The sequence below is a fragment of the Cyprinodon tularosa genome, unplaced genomic scaffold (assembly GCF_016077235.1).
Source record: "Cyprinodon tularosa strain WSP-4 unplaced genomic scaffold, ASM1607723v1 ctg31, whole genome shotgun sequence".
NCBI classification, from domain to species: domain Eukaryota; kingdom Metazoa; phylum Chordata; class Actinopteri; order Cyprinodontiformes; family Cyprinodontidae; genus Cyprinodon; species Cyprinodon tularosa.
The window spans coordinates 2,986,583-3,011,946 of NW_024039019.1; the positions used below are offsets into that span (position 1 = coordinate 2,986,583).

Here is a 25,364-nt window from a genome sequence, read left to right on the forward strand (position 1 = left end):
CTAATATCTTATAAATGAAGCTGCTGGCAGAGATGTATGGTATTTATTCACTTCCTAATGTGGACCACATATTGATATTGACACTTAACTGTAATTTTGAAGACGACTGTTTCCTTTTCTAATTTCTTACTGTACGAGCGATACTGACCAACACAAAGCTGTCGTAGATCTTCATCAGCTCCTCCATCCGATACTGTTCCAGCACCACCACCCCGGCTAGAGATGTGCTCTTTGCTCGAGCGCAGTCCTCACAGTGCACCACGTAGGTCTTCTTACTGCTGCTCTCACTGGTTACTAAAAGGAGGTTAAACACCTCCACCTGCACAGGGACAGGGTTGATTTGTAGATAATTTGTAAGGCATTAAAGGGACGAATTTCTGAAATTCTTCTGGGTTCCGTTGAAAAGTCATAAGCAGATATTTTATTTTAAAAAAGTCCAAATTGAGTAGCACCTATATGTTAAAGCTAATGACCTGCTTGAGAAGAGCCAGGACAAAAAATAAAATCACTGTTTGTACTGGTTCATTATTTAGTTGATCCCTGAACATGGAAGTAAGAGCTAGCCCAGTAGAAACCAGTACCAATGCAGACTTGTATTGCCTTAAAAAATGCAGTCATGAAAATGTCATAGCATGGATTTAATTTAATTTTTTTCATAAGATGTTATTTATTCAGTTCTGGAAACCAGACCGAAGAGGGAAAAAAATGACCAAATCAGAATTGTACCACCTTAAGCCAACTGCGGTATTGAAAATGTTATTGCTCTTTATGCAAATGCTAAATAATCACTACCTACACAGAATCACTTAGCAGTCCTATTTTCTCTGTATTTAGCTGGTATCATTTCCAAGCCTGTCCATTTCTCACACAGCTGCAGTCTGTTACTAATTCCTTCCTGTTTTGCATTCCAGTAATCAACCTCCCAAGATTTTAAGCTTCACTCTTCAGCTATACTTTTTAATTTCCACAGAATTTTGCTGCATTACAGGTGTCCTTTACCTTTCTTACTTTCCCTCCTCCTATGTGGCTATAAGAACGACTCCATCAATGGGTTCTCTGCATTTTTGCTCTGTTTATTCTCAAAACAAGTGAGCTTTGCAGACAGAGATCGTCTGTGCACCTCCTAGTACCTCCATTTACCTCTGTCTGAGCATAAAAAACATTCAATGCAAAGATTAAGGTGGATTAAAGGTTGATACAATAGAATTCATATCGACATTTGGACTATTAGGAATGTTTAAAGACAAAGCAAGTCTGGTTTGGTCTTGGCCCATCTAAAGTAACCATTAGTTTCAGCCTCAAGGACGAAATAATCTGGATATATGCTAAACAACGAAACAAAGATAGTTCCCAATGTAGGTAAGATATCTATAGCTTATAAGCTTTCAGCAGAACATCACATTAGAATTCCAAACTATTCCTGATTGGATTGATTATACTTTAGAGGGACTCACGTCACACTCATTGCAGTAGTAGGCGGGCTCATCCTTCACACGGCTCTGGTAAAAGATTTTCTTTCCTGCAGCCACCAGCTGGTCTCTAAGAACCTGGATGTGCTTGATGGACTGCATGAGGCAGTGTCTGAGTAGAAAGCGGGACACAGAGAGAGGAAGATATAGACAGCCATTCATCCACCTCCAGATGTCCTTACAGTGACAAATATCTCACTTGATCATCTTGAAGGTGTCTTTGTCTGTGACCTTGAGGGTCCGAGCCACGTTCCATGAAACGTGGATCATGGGAACAATCGACTTCACTTTCTTCACCTCGTTCCACTCAAAGCGCTCCAGGGCGAGTTGATACTGGTATGCTGCAAAGATAGGAAAACAAATTACAAGCAGTCATGCAGTTAATAGAAGCCGTGACAATTAACAGCATCATCAAGTTTTACAAATCTGCAATCTTCTCTTTTAAAAAATTACCATTAAGAGGTCCCACGTTCCAGGCTATGTTGTTGCACCAGCCCACGGCTTGAACCCAGTGAACAGTCCCAGCGTTGATCCACACCAGATCTCCTGGTCTCTGGATGAAGCGGTACACAGGGATGTTGGAGCTGTAAAGATCCTCCAGGACTGGCCACCAGGACCCCGTAAGGTAATCGACACCATGCCTGTTGGAAAAAAAAGTCAACAAGACAAAAAATTAGTCTACAGATAATGTTGCTGCACCTGTTGATTGAATTTTATACTCACTTGTCACAGAATTGGTTTATAGCGTCCCAGTAGTGTTCATGGACAGCAAACCACTCACAGTCTCCGGGCCCGATATTAATGTTGACGGAGCAGAAGTTGTTGTTCTCTTGATGCCCTGATGAGAAGAGTCTTTTCACTTATACAAAACAATAAAGCAGAGTTGCATCTAAAATCTCAAATTACGTAGCGACTTTAAAATTAACGGCTCTGTTCATCACCGATCTACTGATTGTGATTAAGGCAGATAAAAAGACAATGTGACTCTCAACAAAATATAGCAGCAAAATAGCAGTCTCTCCCTGCAGGTTGTTGCACAGATGCATTTACACAGATATAACGAAAATAGGGCAGTTGTACCTCACTGACTTATTATTTTTGATGCCTCAGAAAGTTGAAAAGCACCATGTCACAAGATGCTTTCAGCAAGAATGTTCAAGCTGAATGAAAGCTGTATTATACCTTAATATTTGAAATAGGGCTTCAACTAACCATTATTTTGCAAAACGAATAATCTGTCAATTACTTTTTCGATTAAATGATTAATAATTGGATAGCCAAAAGTTTCTTAAAGAAGATTATTTTGTTAAATCAAACCAGGTGAAACTAAAACTTTTCCACTTGCGGAGTTCTGGATAGAGGATATTGACAGACGAAAACATTTTTTTTTATCTTTAATGCTAAAGTTTTATATATATATATTATATACATATATATATATATATATATATATATATATATATATATATATATATATATATATATATATATTATTTTTTTTTTTTTTATTTTATTTTATTTTTTTTATTTTTTTTCTATTTTTTACAATTATTTTATATTTACTGCTCTATATGGGTCACTCTGTCAGCTTAAGGCATGTTTTAGAGTCTCTATACTCCAGTTAACAATTAATCAGGTTTAATCTGATTGTTTCAGCCCTGATTTGAAGAGAATAATATAGAATTGCTGTTCCATATTAGTTTTCAAGGTCATTTGATAATTAAAATACTAAATCAAAGCATTATTTATCAGATACCAAATAATCAATAATTGATCCCAAGGACCAGAGAAAACAGCCGCACTTACAGCCATGCAGCGTGATTGATGTAATCACCGTCTTTTTTTAAAATGACTCCAGTTAACAGCCAACCTACATACAAAATACATTTCCCTCTCTTGAAGCTTTAAATTGCATATATGTTTCACTAACTGCTCCGAAAGAAGATCAGTTTTCCAGATAGTTAATCATCAGTCAGGGTCGGTCAAGAATCCAAAGTTTAAATCACCAGCCAATGTCTGGGGTCATTTGTCAAAAACTCATATGAAACTTTGAGGCGACTGACCTGGGGTTCGGCTGCCTGGAACCTTCATGTACAGCTGCACGGAGTTCATTCCCAGGATGGTGTGACCAACGAGACTGAGCATGTTGTTGCTGGATTCTACTCTCATGAAAGCTGGGAGCTTCAGAAGCTCCTGCAGTTGGGGCTTCCACCTTAGAATAGAGTCATTGAAACTCATAATCGTCTCTCGTTGTGTGATGTAGCCATGATTGAACATGAGCCTTATTGACTTTACAAACTCGCCTTACCTTTTAGGATCCGAGAGATCAATGTTGGTCCCGAATTTAATAATTTTCCCGACTGTTTTCTGCTCTGGGCTGTGGGGGAAAAATGGAAATCTGAGATGAATATTGTTTACTCAACAGGGAGTTCTTTATATGAACAGAGCAGGATTGTTTGCTAACCTGTTAATGCTGGTGGGATTAGCCAACTGGGCTTTACTGAAAGAGGTTGAGTTGGTTTGATTTGTTGTTGAGCTGGGTAATGTCAGAGCAGCTTTTGTGGTTGCCAATGAGTCGTTTTTCTCTTCCTCTCCTTCTTCTTCCTCCTCATTCTCACTTTCTTTTTCCTCCTTTAATACATTAACAAAGAACACTTGCAGGTTAGGGCAGGACCACAATTTTAGCTTCAAACACTTGCAGAGAAAAAAGCTGACAAAATCAGAATGAGGATTATGTTAGTTCAATGTACAATTAAATGAACAGCCTCTAATTGTTTAGTAGCTTCATTTTAACAAGGAGAAAAAAAACCTTAAAAAGCAACATATTACATGAAATTAATGATGGATTGATGACAGCCTAGTATAATTGGTAGTATTCAGACTTCCTTGGTTTTGTTTCTAATCATTGCCAGATACTTCTCATTCTGTATATTGTATGTGAATTTCTAGTAGATGAGCAGATTAATTTCTAACAAATTGACAGTGAAAATTCCTAAGGTGGACAAGCTACAGACAATCATACATGTTCATAAGTAGCTACATTAATGCATGCAGAAATGAAATCCTTGCATTATGAATGCGTTATGCATCCTTTGACTCTGCTGGAGGCCATTGCCAATGGAAGTATGTCTGATCAAAGATCCTACTGACCTGCTGGAACATGATGATGCATGGCTTACAATCTGGATTAGATTAATTTACATTACAGCAATTGTCTCAGCAATTGTGTCAGTTTAATACGGTGGCTGAGAAGTGCAAAACACATTTACAATTCAAAAACACATTAACAAATAAAAAACAAAATAACATTTGAAGAAACAAAATTATATTTTATGAAACAAATGTATTTTTGAAAAAAAAGTGTACATTTTTAAAAACACATTTACATTTTAGCAAACAAATTTACATTAACAAATAAACAAAATAACATTTGAAGAAACAAAATTATATTTTATGAAACAAATGTATTTTTGAAAAAAAAAGCTTAAATTTTTAAAAACACATTTACAATTCAAAAACACATTAACAAATAAAAAACAAAATAACATTTGAAGAAACAAAATTATATTTTATGAAACAAATGTATTTTTGAAAAAAAAAGTTTAAATTTTTAAAAACAAATTTACATTTTAGGAAACAAATTCACATTTTAAATAAGCATTTTAAATAAGTTAGATTTTAGGTGAGAGAAAGTTTCATTTTAGAGAAAAAAAAATACATTATAGGGAAACAAATTTACATCTAAAAAAAAATTGACCGTTCGGAAACACTTGTACAAGTGCAAAGACAAAACTGCAAGTGGCAAAACACATTTACATAGCCAAAAACAAATTAACAAAAGATGGCTACACGGAAAGGGAATGTCCCAGTGGCCGGATGTGACGTCACGATTACCCTGACTTGTAGTACAAACAGCTCAATCTGTAGTCCTCCTGCTTCACGTGAAAAGTCAGCGGCGATTTTAGATGGAAAGAATTGCACTGAAGCTGTTTTTCTTAAGTTTACGCTAACCGAACAATGTTTTCAGCCAATTTACACCATTTTGTTCTTCGTGCGGACGGTCTCTGGAACTTTTACGGGACACGGACCAGGTGGCAGGACCAAGCTCAATTCGTGGCAGTGGCTGCGGCAGAGCCTGCCATCGGAGTGGCCGTTGTTGCCCGCTGCCGGCAGAGCCTGCCATCGGAGAGGCCGATGGTGGCTGCTGCCAGCCAAGGCCACTTATTCGCAGATAAAGTACTCCGTTCCATCAAGTAAATGTGACATTATAAAAGTTTTAATGCAGTTTATTAAGCAATAACATCACAATAAAAAGAAACCCATAAAGAATACATTTTAATACAGGTTATTAAGCGATAACATCACAATATATAGCCTATATATATATATATATATATATATATCTATATAAAACAATCTAGTTAGAAGTACTATAAATAAGGCATTTGCCGAAAAACGGCAGAAAAAATACCCAAAAAATAATTAAATACCAAAGAAAAGTAATTAAAAAACTACATGACAAAATAATAGTGGCTCCGGCCAGTAATACGCCCGGCCCTGCTGCTTGGTCCTGCCACCTGGTCCGTGTCCCGTAAAAGTTCCAGAGACCGTCCGCACGAACAACAAAATGGTGTAAATTGGCTGAAAACATTGTTCGGTTAGCGTAAACTTAAGAAAAACAGCTTCAGTGCAATTCTTTCCATCTAAAATCGCCGCTGACTTTTCACGTGAAGCAGGAGGACTACAGATTGAGCTGTTTGTACTACAAGTCAGGGTAATCGTGACGTCACATCCGGCCACTGGGACATTCCCTTTCCGTGTAGCCGTCTTCTGTTAATTTGTTTTTGGCTATGTAAATGTGTTTTGCCACTTGCAGTTTTGTCTTTGCACTTGTACAAGTGTTTCCGAACGGTCAATTTTTTTTTAGATGTAAATTTGTTTCCCTATAATGTATTTTTTTTCTCTAAAATGAAACTTTCTCTCACCTAAAATCTAACTTATTTAAAATGTGAATTTGTTTCCTTAAATGTAAATGTGTTTTTAAAAATTTAAACTTTTTTTTTCAAAAATAAATTGTTTCTTAAAATATAATTTTGTTTCTTCAAATGTTATTTTGTTTTTTATTTGTTAATGTGTTTTTGAATTGTAAATGTGTTTTTAAAAATTTTAACTTTTTTTTTCAAAAATACATTTGTTTCATAAAATATAATTTTGTTTCTTCAAATGTTATTTTGTTTATTTGTTAATGTAAATTTGTTTGCTAAAATGTAAATTTGTTTTTAAAAATTTAAACTTTTTTTTCAAAAATACATTTGTTTCACAAAATATAATTTTGTTTCTTCAAATGTTATTTTGTTTTTTATTTGTTAATGTGTTTTTGAATTGTAAATGTCTTTTGCACTTCTCAGCCACCGTAGTTTAAGGTCTAACTACCATTCGGTGTTAAATGAGTTTTTTTTTTTAAAGGAGCTGATTAGCCGGTCAGGTAAACTGCTGAATAAGCAATCCAATGTAAGATGCATAGGATATTCTAATTCGTATGCTGCTCTGCCTGAATAGATACAGATTGAATTGCAATTTGAAGCAGAGCCCTACTTCCAAATGTAATTAGAGCTAAAAAAGCACTCATCTTACTATAGGGGCATGATCAATGCATGTCAGATTTGCTTTAATGACTAGAAAGCATTTTCACTACAAAGCTTTGCACTTATTTGTGATTTGTAAACCTGTATCCCAAATGCAGTTGCACGTTGACCCAGTTCAACTCAGTATTCTTTATACTTTAACAATAATAATAACCATTATACTTGTGTTGGAGAAAGACTTGAACAGGCTCAATGCTTCATGGCATCTAAGTAATTTTTTTTTGTTAGTTTCATTTAATCTTTTCCTGTGAAATCCTGAATGATTTTTAACATTAATTCTGGGATAAAGTACCTCACCAATATGACTGTAGTGACATGCTCCTCAAAGAAATATAATTATTGTAACATAAATATCCACATAAATATATTCATGTTATTATAATGACTTGGTATATACACCAAAAGGATCAAGCTATAATTGAGCTCAACTCAGTAGACAATGCAGTTTGACCCATATATAAACAGGTAGGAGCCACCACACTTTTACTTTCAGGGTCTTTAAAATAACTTAATAGATTTGTTGACGGTCAAACCTCTGGGAAATTTGTTACAAAGTCGCTCTGCGACACAACTGCACCAGTGCATGTTTATTTGGACATGTTCTAGATGCCCTACATGTAGCTATACTGATTTGTATGTGTCTACAGTGGTAGGGACAGTGCAGGCAAAAATGCATGTAAGGTTTAGCTCAATTCAATAAAAGGTTGAAGTTACAACGATAAAATATTTAGATGATTTTATACACCTGACCTTTCTTTTGTGTCGTAACTTTTGAAATTTCTCAGCAACACCAACATTTAGTATGAAAGCTGTGTCCTATATGCACAATGACCCTGGGAAGCCTGACGTCAGGTCACTCATATCTATGTCTAGGTATTAGTGAGGATACGGTAGGGAACTGTCAAAATGCATGGAGGCTACTAGACTATAAGTTTTATTGCAAGCCATAGGAAGAAATTCAAAACAAAGGTATAATTAAAAGACTGAATGCCCAACTCAAAATAACAAATACTGTTTCCTGACCTGATTTTCATTGTTATGTATTTTAAACAAGAATGTAACAATCAGACAACCTACATTCTGGTCTACACCAATAGATAATATAACACTAAAATGAGAAGCTATGATAATTTAACTATAGATGAATAATACTAGCTGTGGGAGAGCAGCAGTATTGGGGCAGTATGTAGATTGACTATGGGTAAGAGTTTACTATAATCACACATTGAGTAAGGTTTGAAAGAGAGAATTATATCCATAGTCAAGAACAGAGGTTGAATCACTGGGTTTTCTTCCTATTTTTGTTTTTAAGAATGCAAAAGGCTACAGACAAAATCAAAAATGCCATTGCATGGCCGGTGTTCAGATTTTAATGTTTAGAAAAATATTTGAAGAAGTTGGAGAGCTTGAGTTGCTTAGCAGCAGTTGATACAAGAAACAGCAACCCTTTTGTCACCTCTTGTGTCTTAAAGGTGACTTAAGTCTTGCTTAATTGAGACACCTCTTTGTAAGTCAGCTAACCTACAGAACCTGCTGGAATTAAACATGAATTAATCTCTTGCAAAAGGAAGTTGAGCTGTCAGTGTATATTTAAGGTCTAGCTTTGACTATTTTGAGGTTGGTGAAGGTGCTAGGCACCACCTTCAGTATCAAACTGTTTGGTCATTTATTAGATAAAATTTGGCCCTGCCACATTAAAAAAAACATGTTTCTGAGTTGGTTAAAAGGAGAGTTTTAAATTAAATAAATTCAAATATTTTAAAACCTTTCTTTTTATACTCGCTACATAAACAAGGTAGTATTAGTACAGGAGATGATATTTACCTCCAGGCTCTCCTGGAAGCTTGAGGCCTGGTACTGAGCGTATTTGGCAATGGTGGTGTGCGATCGACTGCTTTCACAGGGCCAGGTTTGTGCAGAGCCATTAAGGTTCCAGTTCTCATCGGCTGGCTGTTGAACCTGAGTTCTCACTTCCACAGCATGGTCTGAATTGGCCTCTACCAGTGACTTGGTGGAGAACAGACCAAGATCTTACGGAAAGAAAAGCATGAAAGATAATTAGCTACATGTTTTCATGTATTTGCACTCCAACCCCAAAAAATGGAATGAACCAGGGGATGAACTGAAACCTACTAAGGCGGAGGGAGCCAGCCAAGCCTCGGATTACCGTTACAGCATTTTTGGAATCTGTGCAGAACTGAAGCAGAACCGGAGAGAAGGCATCCCTCTTGCTCTCCAACTGCAAAGAAGTAGATGAAATGTTGGAGAACAGATAAAAATAAAATAGTTTTTACTTTTTTGGCATTATATGACTTTTTCAACCTCATCAAGTTCTTTGTCTAGACCACACTAAGATTTCTTTGTACCCTATTATAACTGTTCATTGTGATTCCCAAATCCGACCAAACAATGAGTCAAGTTTAAATGGAAACATCGAGTGAAATAACACATGAAAGACACAACAAAGAGACCTTCAATTCTTGTATTTAACAAGAACAATACGTTTATGGGTTCTGCATTGTTTTACTTCCCTTCCTGGAGCCTTAAGAAGACAATGACGCAATGACAGTAATTAGTGGACACTTACATAAATGCTTGGTGTGGGTGGGTTCAGCTTTTCTCGCGGAATGGGGATGTCGATGGCCATTTTAGGTTTGACACAGAATGAGGGAAGCAGGTACGACTCCTTAAATTTCCCCTTCACTCTCGCTCCCCTGAGAAAACACAGCAAATCAACAGAAATCAACATAAAAAGCCAACGAAAAAAATATTCAACAGCACATGTGGGTATTTAGTGATACCACTTACTTGCATGCTCGAACCACTTCGGCTGCTGTGTTTTCAATGTTAAGCTCAGACATTGGGATTGTTCGCTCCTCCAGCTCTGATATGTTAAATGTATGTCTTCCAGCACTGTCCATTCTAATCAAGACAACCTTGAGCTCCTTTGACAAGCCCATGGACAATGCTTTCAATTTCAGGGGATCCACATGAGATTTAGAGCAGAGAGACTCACTTGTTGGTAAGTGAGGACCTATATGACCTGACGTACCGAGTCTTGCAGCTGAGGTCACTATGTTTGAGGAGTTGGTGTCTGAGGCTCTCTTTTTTCCAACCTCAGCCTCCTCCAGCCTTACATCAGAGTTCCCAGTGTCCAGTTTGACTCTCTTGATGGCTTTGCCACATTGTGTTTGATTTTCCTGAGGAATCTGGCCCTTCATACTGTCTGCAAGAGGTCTGGTGGAACTTTTTGGGATGGGTGATACTGAGGACGAAAGTTCCCGCTTGTGGGTATCTTTTACATGTTTAGCTTTAGTTTTCATTTTTGTTTCTTTTTTCTTTGACTCCATCTTTCTGATGTCCTCTTTTCTTTCATGCTTGTTTTTTCTCTTCCACTTCTTATCCTTGGATACTTTCCTGTTTTCTCTCCTTTCCTTGGTGGAGACTGTAATGACACTGGTAAAGGAGGCTGTGTGAGTTGTGGTCACTGTCAGCTCTGCACTCAAAGATCCCTCTAGAAGTGACGAATCTGTTGTCTCCATAAGGTTCTCTTTATTCTTTCCCACCTGGTTGTCATCTGAACTGCTTTCAGTTTCTTCCTGCTTCTCCTGCTCCTTGAGATGACCAGCTGAATCTTTTTGATATGGTAGACTGTGAAGTTTTAGAAGTGATCCTGAGGTAGCATCAGGAGGCGATTGACTATTACACTCAAAGAGGGCTGTGGTAGTTGATTTGTGAGAAAGATCCTGATTCTCATCACAGTGAATCTGAGATGCCACAGTAAGAGATGATGAGTACTTTACTCCTTTTGAGGTAGCCCCACCGAAAGGACCGCCACGACACAACGCCCTCTGGCCTTCCAGGAAGGTGGCTAGGCTCTTAAAAACATCATCCAAACCCGCTTTATGCTGGTGGAGCTCATTGAGAATTAAACCAGTAGTTTTCCTGTTATTCGCCTGCTCTTCGTTGTGATCCTTAGACTCTTTGATTTCACAAGAGGAATCACAGAAGTCAGATGGACTGTCGTAGGTATAACCATTTGAATCACTAGTACAAGGATCTAAATCATCATTGCTTTCACTATCTGCAGGAAGAGGAGATAAACACTGAGTGGGACTTGGCTGGAGAACAGGTCTACTTATTACACCCTTTTTGAGCTCTTCTTCGTCCTCTTCAAAATCTGAAACAGGGGAGCCTTGCCAGCTGAGCACAGGAGGAGTGTTTGCATGGTTGTCCCCTGTGTCACTGAGATTTCCCAGCACAGCCTCAGGCTGAAGGTCAGGAGCGTTGAGAGCTCCCACCTTCTTCTCCTCTTTGCCCTGGACCGCCTGGTTTGAGCCAGTGGAGTCTGTAGTACTGAGAGGTCCTGAGGCAGCAAGAAAGACTGAAGGGAAAGTTTTAGCAGAGTTAAGTTTTGGTCCATTTTCTGAATGAGTGGTGATATTGCTGCTCTGACGGATACAGTCAGATGTAGATTCCATGGAGTGTTCATTTCCTGATACCTTCGTGGGAATGTTGTTCCCTTCAGGTATCCATTTGGATTTTGAAGGTGGGTGTTGGGAACTGCCGCTAGCACCGAAGGTATCAGTGGGTGAATTGCCGAGAGTTGTTTTAACTTTATCACTTTTCTCTCTGGTTTTCTGTTTTTGATTCTGGCTTTGATCGTCTGCTGACAAAGATGTGGTCTCATTTTCACCCATCTTGACCTCTACTGGATGGAGGGAACCAGAGGTGGAAGAAAACTTCTCTCTCTTAATTTTCTTCAATTTCAATTTTCTTTCTTTCTTCATAGCTTTATCTCTCTTTCTTTTCTTCTCATCCAAGCTTTTCTCATCTTTCTTCTTCCTCCTTTTCCTTTCCTCATCATTGCTATTTGCTGCATCACTCCTTTTCTCTTTTTTCATGAGCCTATCCTTGTGTTTGGTCTGATTTTTTCTTAAATCATCCATCCCTCTCTCTGACTTGCTTGGCTTCACCCTGGCAGCAGGAGATTGTCTTGAACAGACTGAGGTTTTCCTGTGTTTGGGATCTGAGATCCTGGATTTTGACCCAGAATGAGACATATGAGATGAGGTGGATGTCATGCCGAGTCTCTGGATGTGACTCAGGCTTGCAAGTGATTTTTGCTGATCACTAAGAGTGGGAGAGCGTGGTTGGATGTCTACTAAATCCTTCCTGCAACTGGTCATGGTGAATGAGGAGGGGCTGGAGGGAGCACCTGGACTTCTAGATGCGGATCGACCATCTTTAGGGCTACAGGGAGTGGATGAACAAGGGGAGTAGTCTGCACCAGTGTTTTTGCAAAGTGTTGAATCCCTTGAACTGCCCCTTGAATGAGAGCGCCTAAATTCCTGAAATGCAAAAGTTTTGATATAATGTCAGTTTTTGATGAAATGTTGTGCAGTATTAGAGCTGACATTTGTATCTCTTACTGTGCTTTGCTTGAGATAATGGCTACGCAAGTCCTTTTCCTCCAGGGGGCGCGGTGGTTTATTGTGCTGTGGAACTTTCTGCTGGCTTGTGTGCCGGTGGTAGTGATGGTTTTGCTGGCTGTAAGGCACACGGGTGTGGTCTGCTGGTGAAGCTGAGATTTTCCCTTCGACCTTCCCTTTGTTACCATAATATGTTCTGCTGCCAGGACTCTGGTTGGGAGGTTCTAAGTTACCAATGCCAGGGCCTCCTGTTCGCAGCTCAGAGGTTTCCTGTAGGATTGCAGACAATAATTGATGTCAGTGGAACCAGTTCTTGGGGAGTCCTTTTCTTGCCTAAACTACTGTACCTGTTGATGTGATGCTGAGGTCCTGTGGTCAGAGCGTAGGGAGGAACTTGCCCTGTCATCTTGATTGCAACGGTAGTGACTGGGCGATGATGGAGCATGGGCAGGTGGAGATAAATATCTTGATCCAAGATGAGAAGACTGTAAAAAGAAAACGTCCTGTCATTCAGTAGTGGATTTGCCACTTTGGTGTGCTCTTTAACAAAAATAAATATTCATGAATGGGAAACACTCATTTATGAAAAAGAAACAAAACTGGTTTCTTGGTTTACCTGAGTAGAGTCAGAGTCCCTTTTCCTCTTAGCTGGACCTCCATTCCTCGAAGACAGATGGTGCTGTGGGGGTGGGCTGTGATGGAGCGGCGGCTCTCTCCGCTGGTGAAGGATCGGACGTTTCCAGGGTCCATGCCTGTTGTTTAGCATTCTGCCATTGAAACTCCTGTGGTGGTCCGGCACACTCCATCTATCCATTGGGGGCTGTAGCTCTCTGCTGCCACGACTCAACCGAGGATCCCCTTGCTATCAGGAAAAAGAGAAAAAACTGTTAATATGAGGTACAGGCGTCCTCAGTCGGCGGTTCTCACCAGATTGTTGCTGACATTGTTCTGCCAGGTGACATAGCGCTGTCCAGGTCCTGTTAGATAACCATTAATACCGCTTTGGTTGGGGAATGATCGTTGGGAGTTGTGAAGCCAGCTCTGCCCCTCAAACTGCTGCCCTTTACCATCCCAAATCCTTTGCAGCTGCCTGTGACCCTTTGAGACGCCCTTATCGTGGACATCATTGATTGACCTGTCCCCTCTGAAAAAATGTATAAAACAAACAGTCATAAATATCTGGAGCCATTATGTGGTGGAAATATATTTTGCACAGTTCTGCTTCACAATTGTGAGCTCAACATGTCTTGGCATTGAATTTTGTAATGTTGCTCAGAAAAGTAGATGAAGTTGTCTCATCATTAGATTTTTGGTAACATAGATACTAGTCCAGTATTATTAATGCCATATGTCCAAGTGTTATTGATAAATTGTTTTACTTACCTGTTATAAATACGATCTGATGGCGATTGATGTGACTGGTTGCGCCCTTGTTCGCATCTGTAAAATAGAAAACCCCAGCTTGATTGAAAAGAAAGATTTCAATACTATTTCATTAACAGTCAAAGTTAGCTTCCAAGTCTGTAAAGGACAAGTTAAGCTTCAAGTATTTTGCCCCAGTTCAGAGGCCTAATGACTGAATTAGACATCCTCAACATGTGATAAACATGTGATAGCTATATTTTAGTCATTTCCTATTTTTTTCTACCTATCTTTTGACAACATAACATTTAGTTTAGCATTAATACATCAGTTAAAGGTTCATTTATAATCTTTTTCAATAAAAAAAACTGCATGAAAAATATATAGTTTTTGTGCCCACACCACAAGGATTAGCAGTGGAGGTAGGGGATAACCTGTACAAATTTTGAAGAGTGCTCAGCCTGACACATTGTGCAATTGTCCAACATTGTGGCAGCAGAGCATTCTGTGCTTATTTTTGGTGAATGCAGTCTGTGCCCCTATGTGTAAAGCTGTGATTCTTTTTGTTATCTGTAAAGTTTATGGGTAGTTTCAGTACTTCAATTCAGGACAAATCACGTATACTTTTCTGCCCCTTGAACTTGAATAGCTAATCAGTGAATAGTTAGAAGTTAGACACATAAAAACCTACAAAGATCCAATCAAAAAGAATCTCTCAACTTAGTAAATCCAGAGTTTTATTTTCATCTTACTCTTTCAGATTTTTCAATATATGATCTTAGGCCAAATATATTTTTCATTTCACTTTCACCTAGACAACTCAAAATTGTCTGGGTACTAGGGCAGCAACTAACTATTATTTTAAAAATCGATGAATCGGCCGATTATTTTTTCGATTAATCGATGAATCGGATAAAAAATATTTTTTATACTAACCTCTTTATTCCAAAATAAACATTTTAGACAGAACAAACAAGCACACAAGTACAGGTTGCTCATTAACTGTACTGGTGCAATATGAAAAATAAATGTTTGTGTTAAAACTACGCAAACTTAGAGAAATGTAGCTGTACATCCACAAAATATAGGCTACTTTGTTTCATAAAGCGCAAAAAAAGACATTTTTGTTTTTAAAAGCCCCTAAGGGGTTCAAACAATAGGTCCCCCCATTTCAACAAATGAGGTTTTTTTAGACTAATAGAGTTCTGCCTTTTAAGACAGGAAAGTATAGCAGTTAAAGTTGCTACTTGAGAAAATACTGAACCATAGAGATAAAAATAGCCCTGTGATTCAAATTATAAATTGTATTTGGAATAAAAATTAGAGAACTAGGTGTGCTAAAAAACACATTCTCCAAAGACAGATATTTACATGGGAATGTGGCATATAATTAATTGACATATTACTGATCTTGCTGGATTTTATTCTGCTTTACTTCCATAAATTGCAGGATCTTCATTTGCAGTCTGGACACTGAGGGTAACATCCTGCTGCTCAGACTGCAGCGCTGAGAGGGATTACTGTGGGAGCGGGGGGAGGCGCCCCACGGCAGAGTAGGAATGATACATGCTTTCACGTAAGAGTCTCCAAAAGCCGCCAGTGACACCGTAAAAAGTCGCCAGATTTGTCGCTAGTCGCTTTTTTGGAAAAATAGTCGCTGGAGGGGTCTGAAAAGTCGCTGAGTTGGCAACACTGTACCTGCAGCGCTGGCTCGCTCTGCCGTATTTTTTCTTCTTCCCCCGCTTCAGTCAAGTAGATGTGATGACGGCGGCGGCGGATGACGCATTAATCGCGCGACACAACTAATCGATGATGAAATTCGTTGCCAACGCTTTTAAAAGTCGATTTTTATCGATTTTATCGATTCGTTGTTGCAGCCCTACTGGGTACTCCATTCACAGACAGCACTTGAGAAACTCTCATAAACAATTATGCACAAGGTTGATGTCTCTTAATGCATCTTATAAGGCCCTATTGAAAAAAGTATAGAATCTATTCAGGTTCTGGTTAATTTGTAATGCAATGGTGCTGGATTTGTGCTGGTTTAGGGATGCTTAAAAAGGAGGCTTCATGGACACCAGAGACATAAATTCTTGTTATACAACATATTGCAGAAATGTCTTCCCAACACAAAACAGTTTGGTAAACATAAATCGCTATTTGCTATAATCCTCTAAAGCTTTAGTTCCTCTGTTAAAATAAATGTTTCCACTGTATTTTACCATTATTTTCCCCTGTCACTCAGCCCATTCAGCCATGGCAGCTTGCCAATTAACACACTCAATTATATGAGCTTAACAACAACAGGTTTTGTTGTGCTGATAAAGTGAAAGAACTTTAAAAAATGTTTAATGTGTTCCTGCAAAATGTAAGCTCTTGTTTTGCAATTAGCCGGACCAAAACATCATTTGGTAACTAGATGTTGAGAATAAAAGAAGTGGAAACATTATGGCACATTAATGGGTGGATTTCAAGAAGGTTTGTGCATCTTTGAACACTTGCAAAGTTGTCTGTAGAGCAGATCTTCAAGGAACGGGGGGCTGAAAATGCACATTTGCTATTTACGGTAAAAGGGGATTCCCCCCTCCCCCTCAACAGTCTTTAAAAAGGCTCAAAGTGCATTATTTTTTATTTAAAGGAGAATTCCGGTTTTTAACACTTTTAGCCCATTTTCTGTAGTGTCCAGGATGAAATTCTCCTTTAATTACTGTGGGCCAACCTTTTTTTGCAGTATGTCAGGTCAAGGTGTTGTTGAGGGGGATCGGTGGAGATAAATACAGCTGTTAAATGTGTAATCTGCAATCTGAACGTGGCACCTTCTTGTCAGGTAGGGGAGGATGGACATTTACATTTAACTTTTACTTTTGTTCATAGGAATTTGAGATAGACTATGTATCTAAACTATGAATAAAATTTAGAATTATGCATATTGTTACCTTTCGGTCATTATTACCCCACATTACATGGCTTAAAACCTCATCTTGTTTTTAAGGTCACTCTGAAAATGCCTGTAGAACACACTATCTGCTAATGTCATGGTCTCTATGCACGACCCAACTACTTCCTGAACTTAAGGCAGCTCTTTTTTTTCCTGTCTTTTTCTAGTGGATGAACTGATTAATCCAGGTGTGCCTGACCTCAGTATCCATGGTAAGGCACACCTGGATTAATCAGTTCATCAATTAATGAAAGAGAGGAAACAAAACAGCTTTCTTAGGTTCAGGAAGTAGTGGAGTTGTGCATAGAACCCATTGGGGCAAACTACACTAGGGTGACCAAACGTCCGTATTTCCCGGGACATATCCGTATTTCACGTCCTGTCCCGGGCGTCCCGGGTTTTTTTTAGAAAGTGAGGAAATGTCCTGATTTCACTGCGCACGACGCTCCGTGTGACGTAATCCCTGAGCCGCGTCAGTGCGGGCAGCCCTGTTCTTAATCAGAGGCTCTGTTCGAAAAACCTGGGCTGCATCCTCCAAGGACGCGGTCTACCTAGACTGGATCCTTCGAAGTCCTTGAAAATAAGGAGGCCGGAAGAGTTTTTTTTTCTGTAAATTCGAACAGGTCCACCCTTCAGCGGGTTTATGCTCTGTTGCTTAGCAACCGTGAAAGTTGACACACAAAGCAGGAAAAGAATGAATACCGAGGTTTTCAAAACTGTTTGTTTATTTATTTATTTTTTTAAAAGTTAAAGTGAACAAAGACTACACTCACAAGAATCCAGAGTGGAATAAAGGTTCCACCTACCGGTAGCAGGAACAAATCAAATCAAATGTAATGACAGAAACTTTAGTCAGTTAAATAACCTGCTGCTGTCATCCTGCACTTCTCTGATGTTGCTGCTATTTTTTAATATCCATTACTGTAAAAATGTCCATAGCTGCATATTGGTTATTAATTATCCAGTTTTATATAAAACACTTTACAGAAGTTTATTTTTTATATTTCAACTCTTCCCTATCATGTTATTCTTATACATTTTTCTAAGGTCCTCATTTGTGTGACCATTTTCAATAATCTTTCTGCTGCTGTAAATTTGCCCATTGTGGGACAATAAAGGGATTTTCTATTCTATTCTATAAAAGGGTTAGAACTATATAAGTAAATCTAAACAATGTATCTACAAAATATATCTGCAAAATCTCTAATATTCAACAACAAAAAATACTTAGTTAAGCATATTGTGCAAAACAACAATAAAAAAAAATTAAACTCCTATCAGATTTATAGTTCCCACTCTGCAGATATATTAGAATCTGTCCTTAAATTACAGACAAACTCATTTACACAGTAACAGATAAAAACCTTTAGATAAACCAAACATTACCGCCAAATATCTGACTCTATAACCATTAAAACAACTATTTTCATTCATTTCAGACAGAACTATTCACAGAGTTGTATTATATTAATCTGAACTTCCAATTTTTACCACTGTTCTGCGCCTCTGATCACGGAGCAAATCCCAATGATGAGACATTTGTTCTTTCAATCATCCCCCCCCCCCTCCCCCCCCGCTCCAAGGTGTCCTGGTTTTCCCAAATGAAAATATGGTCACCCTAAACTACACTGCTTTGTAGATCACCTACTACACATTCACTTTTTGCAAGTGCAATTTAGCACCTCTTATTTGAAATCTTTGAAAACAAGGACCTAAAAATATATCTGCAAGTTAAATCGTGATCTTCTGTTGTTTCAAAATTAATTGATTGATTGTTAAAACATAGTTTTAAATGTTGAAATAGTAGAACTCACCTTTGTACATGGCTCCAGGGGCGACGGTTTTCAGGTGCCCATTGTCCTCTGTTAGGTCCTCCAGCTGGGTAGGGGACCCACGTATTGCGGCCAGAGTAGAGGTCCGCTGGGTGATACATGCAGCCTGAAAGACAAGTGAGTGTGAAATCAATACAATTATAATTAGGGCTGGGAATTTATTAACTAATTAGAAACATTTTAATGCGGTAAAAATCAACACAATTAATTGTATTTTATTATATACATACATATAGAGAGGACTGCAAGACTGTTCTAACTCATAAAATCCAAATACATAAAATTATTTATCTTTTTGCTTAACAGTAGACTATATGAGAACCTTTTGCAGAGCGGTTGATTCATGTTTTTGAAATCCCTCTCTATGCCCTCCTCAGCTCACCCCTCAGTCTCCACCCCTCACTGTTTAGCAAAGTTAATCTAGCTAAGTATGAGGCACATCATATCTGCAATAAAAATCATTGCAGAGGGAGAGAGTGAGTGTTTCTAAGCAGATTCAGCAAAACGCCTGAAAAAATGTGGATATATTCAAGAAAAAGTGTAGCAGAACCATAAGCATCAAAAGCTGAGATGTGATCGGAGGCAGAGTAGGGTTTGAAATGATAAACAGCAGCGGAGCAGATAGAGAAGGATGTCTGCATAGATCCTGACTGGTAAGAACTAGCTGAAGATGTTAGAATTAGCTGAATCCATTCAGAAATTTTATTTTTGTCAGCATTGGGTCTAATATAATGTAACAGAGATGTTTTATGTAAGAAGGGTGGAGGGCTAAAGGGTGGCAGCTTAAGGCAGCTATGAAAGCAAAAGGGTCTCTGACCTGGTACTAGCAAGGTGTACCTAATAAAGTGCCCAGTGGGTTTTTATTATTAATAAAAAACAGTCCTTTCAATATTTTTTGGATTTTTTTGGAAAAAAAAGTTAAACATCTAGGAATAAAACCTCTTGCAATTCTTTTAAAAATAATTTTTTCATTTTCAAAAAATGTAATAAGTAAAACAGAAAACTAGAAAAATATGATCCAAACAAGTATAAAGATACATAGGCACTATGGGAGGCCAAATTATAATTGTATGACTCCATGTACAAAAACAATAATATCCAAGGGTTGAAAAGGTGGATTTTGTATGATATGTTTGAAATATAAACCATCTTAACTGGCAAGAAAATTGAAATCAGGTAGTCAAAGAATCAAAAAACAAAAAGCAAAAAAAACAAAAAAAATCTTCTCTCTTCAATGGCCAACTCAGCTCCCAAAAGTTTATGCTACAGAAAACCTGAAGGGTGTGCTGCAGGTAAGACATCTTTGAAACATTAGAAAAATTGTACAAAGATTAATGATCTGTCTGTTATCGTAAAGAACACATTATATGATGTTCTATGCGTGCATTGAGATTGACAACGTATCTACAGCAGTGGCACTTAGGCTATGTTCACAATATAGACAAATGTGACCAAAATACGATTTTTTTTGCCCAAATGAGGCCTTTTTAGACTTTTTCATGCCAGTCAGAATGGTGAAATATCAAGCTTTTCACCTTTGAAAAAAATTTGATTTGTGCCACTACTAAATTGGATACATTTCCGGTAGCCTTTAATAAATCAGCATTCTGAACGATCATATCACATTTCGATTACGATTACTTCAGTAAACAGCTGATATGTGATGCCAACTCCGATCTTCTGCGCATGCAGGTTGCTTTGGATCTGTAAAAATTATTAGATTGAAATCTGATGGTGGCCACATTTAGGTAATAGTCTGAATGACCATGTAAAAAAAGAAAAAAATCTAATTGACCATCAAGACTTGCAGTGTGAACATACTGTAGCCACAAGGGACTAAATAGAAAACAACTTTAAATAAATAAAGGTGATAAAGGTCAGAGTTTTCTAATATTCCATTGCAAGATAATGCAACTACATTTATCTTTTCTGGAAAGACCACTAAATTGGATAGGCAGTGTACAATACTGCATCAAAACCTTTCTTGCTCTTTAAGAACTTGCATGATAATGGAAACAGGAACAAATGTTCTGTGGTTACCTCTCTTGGTTGGTGTTCCGATGTCCCTCCACTTCACACTTGAGCACAAGAGACAGTCTGCAAATAACATACACATGTGAAAGAGAATCACTCAGTAAATAGCTTTAGTCATGCATCTCTTCACATAACTTAAATTCGTTCTGCTTTTGTTCAAAATGATCTTCTTATCATGTGCTGCTGAGATGGATCCAAACCAAACTGTTTTTTTTTTGTACTGCATGTCTCTTAGGCTGTATTTTCAGCTACACCGTATGTCGGCAGCATTCTGACTGATAAGTAAGCCAGAGCAGCACTGTGAACTCAGGCTTTCTCTATCAGTGGTGCACAGCAGCAACCACAGCCAGTGGCCATTTAGAAATAAAATAAAAAAAAAAATATGGGGTCCATGGCAACCTCTCTTTAGGGGCAAACAAAGAAAAATGGAGATGATGGTGTTTTTCTCTAGTCTACAACAGACATCAAACCTGGGTTCATCCAGGCCGTCCAGCCTCACTGCTTTTAATCAGCTTCTAATTCTGTGGATCTATACTTCCTGTCTTGTAAACTACCCTAAGTACACCCATTTCCTGAGGCCCATTGAGCTCCTTTGCTGCCTAGAAACCACTAATGTACACACACACACCATATCAGGTGTTAGACTGGTTTTTCCTTCAGTTTACTGTTTCCTTCAGTTTAATTTTCCTGTGTTTGCATTTTAAGTAAATTATTATTTTTTGAATGATATAAGTAACACCCAGGATGAGGATGTCTCAATCCAAAGAGCACAGTGCCAATTTGGTGATAAGCAGTTGCACCCCCCTCCCCGGGGTTATTTATAACATGTATAAAAAACAGCCGTGCAGCGTTTCACCACTTCCCTCGTGGCGCGTTTTATTGTACTACATGTTTTTGCTCCAAAGGTTTGTTTGTGGTGTGACTGATGCAGCTGCTGCACTGTGTTAACCTTTCTGTGAGTGATGAATGAAATTAAGTAAGCAGAAGCACAACCAGTTGCTAGAGCAACTAAAGTGAGACGCTTCCTTCTTCCGGTGCTTCTAGCTTTTTTTGGCTCGATTGCTCGATTTAGATGCACGTTTAAAAAGAAAGGAAAAAAAAAAAAACACAAAGTGGGCCAGTATTTGCATGCAGTGCTATTTTGTGAACATGTAGTAGAATCACACTACAAGTGCTTAATTGTATGTGTTCCTCTGTGGTCAGCAGCTGCTATAAAGCTTTCTAAAAATGAACTTTTAGAAATGTTCCATATTTATATTTACACATAGTGGAGCATAAATATCAATATCACTCTAAAAAGTGTTAAAATGCATTCAGCCAATCTGATTCAATGCTTTGTAGAATCGCCTTTTTACTGCATCTACAGCTGCAAGTCTTTTTAGCTGTTTGCACCAGATTTGCTCATTTAGACACTGAGCTTTCTTGTAGTCTTCCTCAGCTAGATTTTGAACAACTAAAACACATAGATAGGCCTGAATCTAAGCAGTTTCTTTGCATCTCTGGCTAAATGCTTAGGATTGAATTTGGTTGTTTAATATTCCTGTATTCAGTGGTTCAAATGGCCTGATGATGCTATAGCAGTGAGAACAGTGTGTTCATGGTGAGATGCAATATTTTGCATGTCGGTTGAGGCGGACAGCCGTGTCTTTGTACGTTTGGAGTTATACCATCCTCTTTTCATTTGCCCAATGAAGGATTTAACTGCCCTGTGAGGTGTTCAAACCTTTTATCGTGGCAGAACCATGGTGTGGAGATCATTTTCTACTCCATGTTCACACTTTCTCAAAGTATTTACTAGGCTCCCATTACTGAAAATTGTGATAATGCTTGCGTTTAATCTACAGTTTCTGTACAATTTTTTGCGTTATACATTGTCATTCCTGTCCAAATTCTCAGTCATACTGCTCATGGTTACCATGGTTAAATCGGAGGGTAAGCCAAATTCTGCTTGGCTATAATCTAAGCCTGTTTTCTGAAGCAACATTGTCCCATTATGTACTATGATTTCAGCATCTTGGCTGTTTAAACAATACATCTAAATTAGGGATTAAAGGCTTTTAGAATCCATCCAACTGAACAAATATATCAAAGATATACTGAAATTGGCCTCTGCTATTGTGATATTACCTGTGCTGACACTGTTAGGGTGATTACAGCTGTATTCTGGGGCTCAAACGTTATACTGTAATTCAGTTATAATCGGTTTTACTTGTGATGTCAGTTAATTACACAGAATGTTATTTAGATGTATTTATAGAATTATTAAAACTGCCCTGGTCAATCCGAAAAAACAAAAACAAATTAGGTTGTATACTTTCTGTGTTTCCTGATAAAAACAAAAACAATTCTAAATGCAGCTTTACAGCATTATTGGATTGGAAAATCAGCTGCACGACTTTTGGGACCAGCTCATTGGTACTCTAAAGGAAGGGCGATTAACATAAATGGCCAGCTGTCCCAGTCACAAAGGAGGTTACTGTGAGCTTCATGCCTTCCATTTTACTTTGCAAACTGTGTCTGACTGTGCGTACAGTTTTGCTGCACCTTCAGACAAAGACTCGCAGTAGCTTTGCCTGAGACCCGGAGCTGCTTGCCTGGACCGACTGCAGATAGACCATCTGTCGGCAGGCCCTCCCTGTCATTGCACGCTGGAACACACACTTTTGTTTTGCTCTACTGTCCATGGAGCTGTCAGTCAGCAACCGCAGCCTAAACTCGACTCCACACACCAGCGACTCTGTGCGTCCAGTATTAAAGCCATATGCGTGGGGTTAATTTAAGACATCTGGAATCCAGCCTTCAGGCCAAATGATCTCATGTGCAAAATGGGTTAAGTTGCTGTTGGGTAAACTCTTTCCTTCAGAGTGAGGCAACCTTTAGGGAAGAATGTGCAACACAAACAGTTTTAACATGTGGGAGTGCACTGCAGAAACCCCTTTGTTTAAAACATGGGCACTACTTTGTTTTCATAGTTGTACTCACTTTATGCTTCACTACATGTTTCCTCCCTCCCATGTCGTCACTAGACACTAGCCGACCGCATTGTTCCTGTTTGCAGGAGCAGCGCTTGTAGTCTAGCATGTATTCAAACTAAACATTTGGTGCTTGTGTCAGCTAATCCTACCTTGACCAATGAGAGACAACGTAGAGGATGGCCTTTTCCGTTCCAAACTTCACGTTGCTGTCAGACAGGAATAGAAAGACTCTCGACTAGAGCAGTCTCAGATCCCTTTAAATAGCAACGAGCTGGCAAAGAAAAGCACACAAACACACATAGTAAAGAGCTTTAGGAAATACCATAGCCAGTTGGTGCACAGATGTTTCAAATCAAAGGGAGTCCCTTGAATGTACCTGTAGGGCTGAGCCTTTATTATTTTTATCTAGATATTTGGTAACACATGTGTATTTTAATATATATCACCACTTCAAACAAAGAAAGATAATATGAATGACCTCCAGAGAGCCTCCAGGCATTTTTACAATGCCGCTTTCCTCCTTAAGGTTATGCATTTCTGCTCTCTTCTTGTTTCAACAAGGCTTCCTCTTTTATCTTGATACCTAATACCCCCAGCCTCTTGCTTTCTCTTTCTGGCAATGTGAACAGCTCTGCCTGTGTCTCCGCCCTGCCTTCTCTCGGCACGCTGTGCCCTGGTATCCCTGGCAACCGATGATATCATTTAGTCCAGAGCTGGGAGGAAGGCCTCCAGCAAGGAGAGGAGTGTTTGCATTGGTGTGCCATTTCTGACACAGAAAGGAGAGTTTGCTGGTGATGGGAGATAGAAAACGTCTGGGAGATGATCAAACTTTGCTTTCTTTTGAATCACATTTATTTGGCAGTACCAGTAAGGCATGGGCTGGTATGGAGATGTTATAGTAAGATTAGTTTTTCATTAGGAGAACACAACTTTATGCTATGTAATCAATTAAAAGTAAAACAAACAGCAACCCTAAAATATGATCTAACTGTTTTCATATAGAGCTATCCCCGGCGCTGGTAGAATGGCCTATTATTTTGATACCCTTTGTAGTTAGGGATGCACTAAATCAGCTTTTCTAGCTAATAACAATTTGGGGTTTTCTTTAGTGTAAAGATTTTGACCATCTTCCCTTTTGTTCTTGCCACCCAGTTTTCTAACAAGTTTCTAAAAAGCAGGAAATAAAGGATACCATGCTGAAAATCAAGCTCTATCGTACTTTTGAAGTATATATGCCTTTGTAATGAGTTCCCATTCTGAGTAGTGTGTGATTACAGAGGTTAGCGCGGTGCTGGGATTTACTGCATCCTACTTCATTACTACTAGGCATGTTACTTTTCAGGGAAGTCACAGTTTCATTATACTTTAGTTTTAATACTATGGGATCAGTTGACTGTCTGGCCAAGAGGTCGGGTATTTAATAGCCTAATGAATCACACAGTAATTGATGCATAAATGTTCACTTTCATTTCCAGACATCCGTCAGTTTGATGCGAGTAAAGAATCTTGATGATGTAGCATAAAATTAAGTATTCATAGTGAAGGGTCTGTGATATTTCAGTTGGAAACATATTGTCTTAATGTAATGTCTACATGACATGGTGAGGTACAATGCTCGTAGAGGAACTGTGCAGCACATTCAAAATGTTGGCAGGCTAGGTTAAAGAGTGATTAATG

At 38.5% G+C, this 25,364-nt stretch overlaps 1 protein-coding gene across 1 annotated transcript in view; it reads right to left on the reverse strand.

The window, feature by feature from the left end:
* The window catches only part of kdm6bb (lysine (K)-specific demethylase 6B, b), a 36,473-nt gene that overhangs the window by 8,200 nt on the left and 2,909 nt on the right, over window positions 1–25,364 (reverse strand). Inside the window, exons 2-21 of the mRNA XM_038292201.1 lie at window positions 23,837–23,958; window positions 20,719–20,775; window positions 18,661–18,784; window positions 13,930–13,986; window positions 13,489–13,690; window positions 13,163–13,408; window positions 12,894–13,031; window positions 12,547–12,816; window positions 9,923–12,465; window positions 9,702–9,828; window positions 9,248–9,353; window positions 8,939–9,144; window positions 3,934–4,100; window positions 3,778–3,846; window positions 3,533–3,681; window positions 2,193–2,307; window positions 1,923–2,110; window positions 1,669–1,810; window positions 1,455–1,581; window positions 149–319 (exon numbers count right to left, since the gene is read on the reverse strand). Of these exons, the coding sequence (XP_038148129.1) occupies window positions 149–319; window positions 1,455–1,581; window positions 1,669–1,810; window positions 1,923–2,110; window positions 2,193–2,307; window positions 3,533–3,681; window positions 3,778–3,846; window positions 3,934–4,100; window positions 8,939–9,144; window positions 9,248–9,353; window positions 9,702–9,828; window positions 9,923–12,465; window positions 12,547–12,816; window positions 12,894–13,031; window positions 13,163–13,408; window positions 13,489–13,690; window positions 13,930–13,986; window positions 18,661–18,779 (5,142 nt within the window). The 5' untranslated portion in view covers window positions 18,780–18,784; window positions 20,719–20,775; window positions 23,837–23,958. The remainder of the gene's footprint in view (window positions 1–148; window positions 320–1,454; window positions 1,582–1,668; window positions 1,811–1,922; window positions 2,111–2,192; window positions 2,308–3,532; window positions 3,682–3,777; window positions 3,847–3,933; window positions 4,101–8,938; window positions 9,145–9,247; window positions 9,354–9,701; window positions 9,829–9,922; window positions 12,466–12,546; window positions 12,817–12,893; window positions 13,032–13,162; window positions 13,409–13,488; window positions 13,691–13,929; window positions 13,987–18,660; window positions 18,785–20,718; window positions 20,776–23,836; window positions 23,959–25,364) is intronic.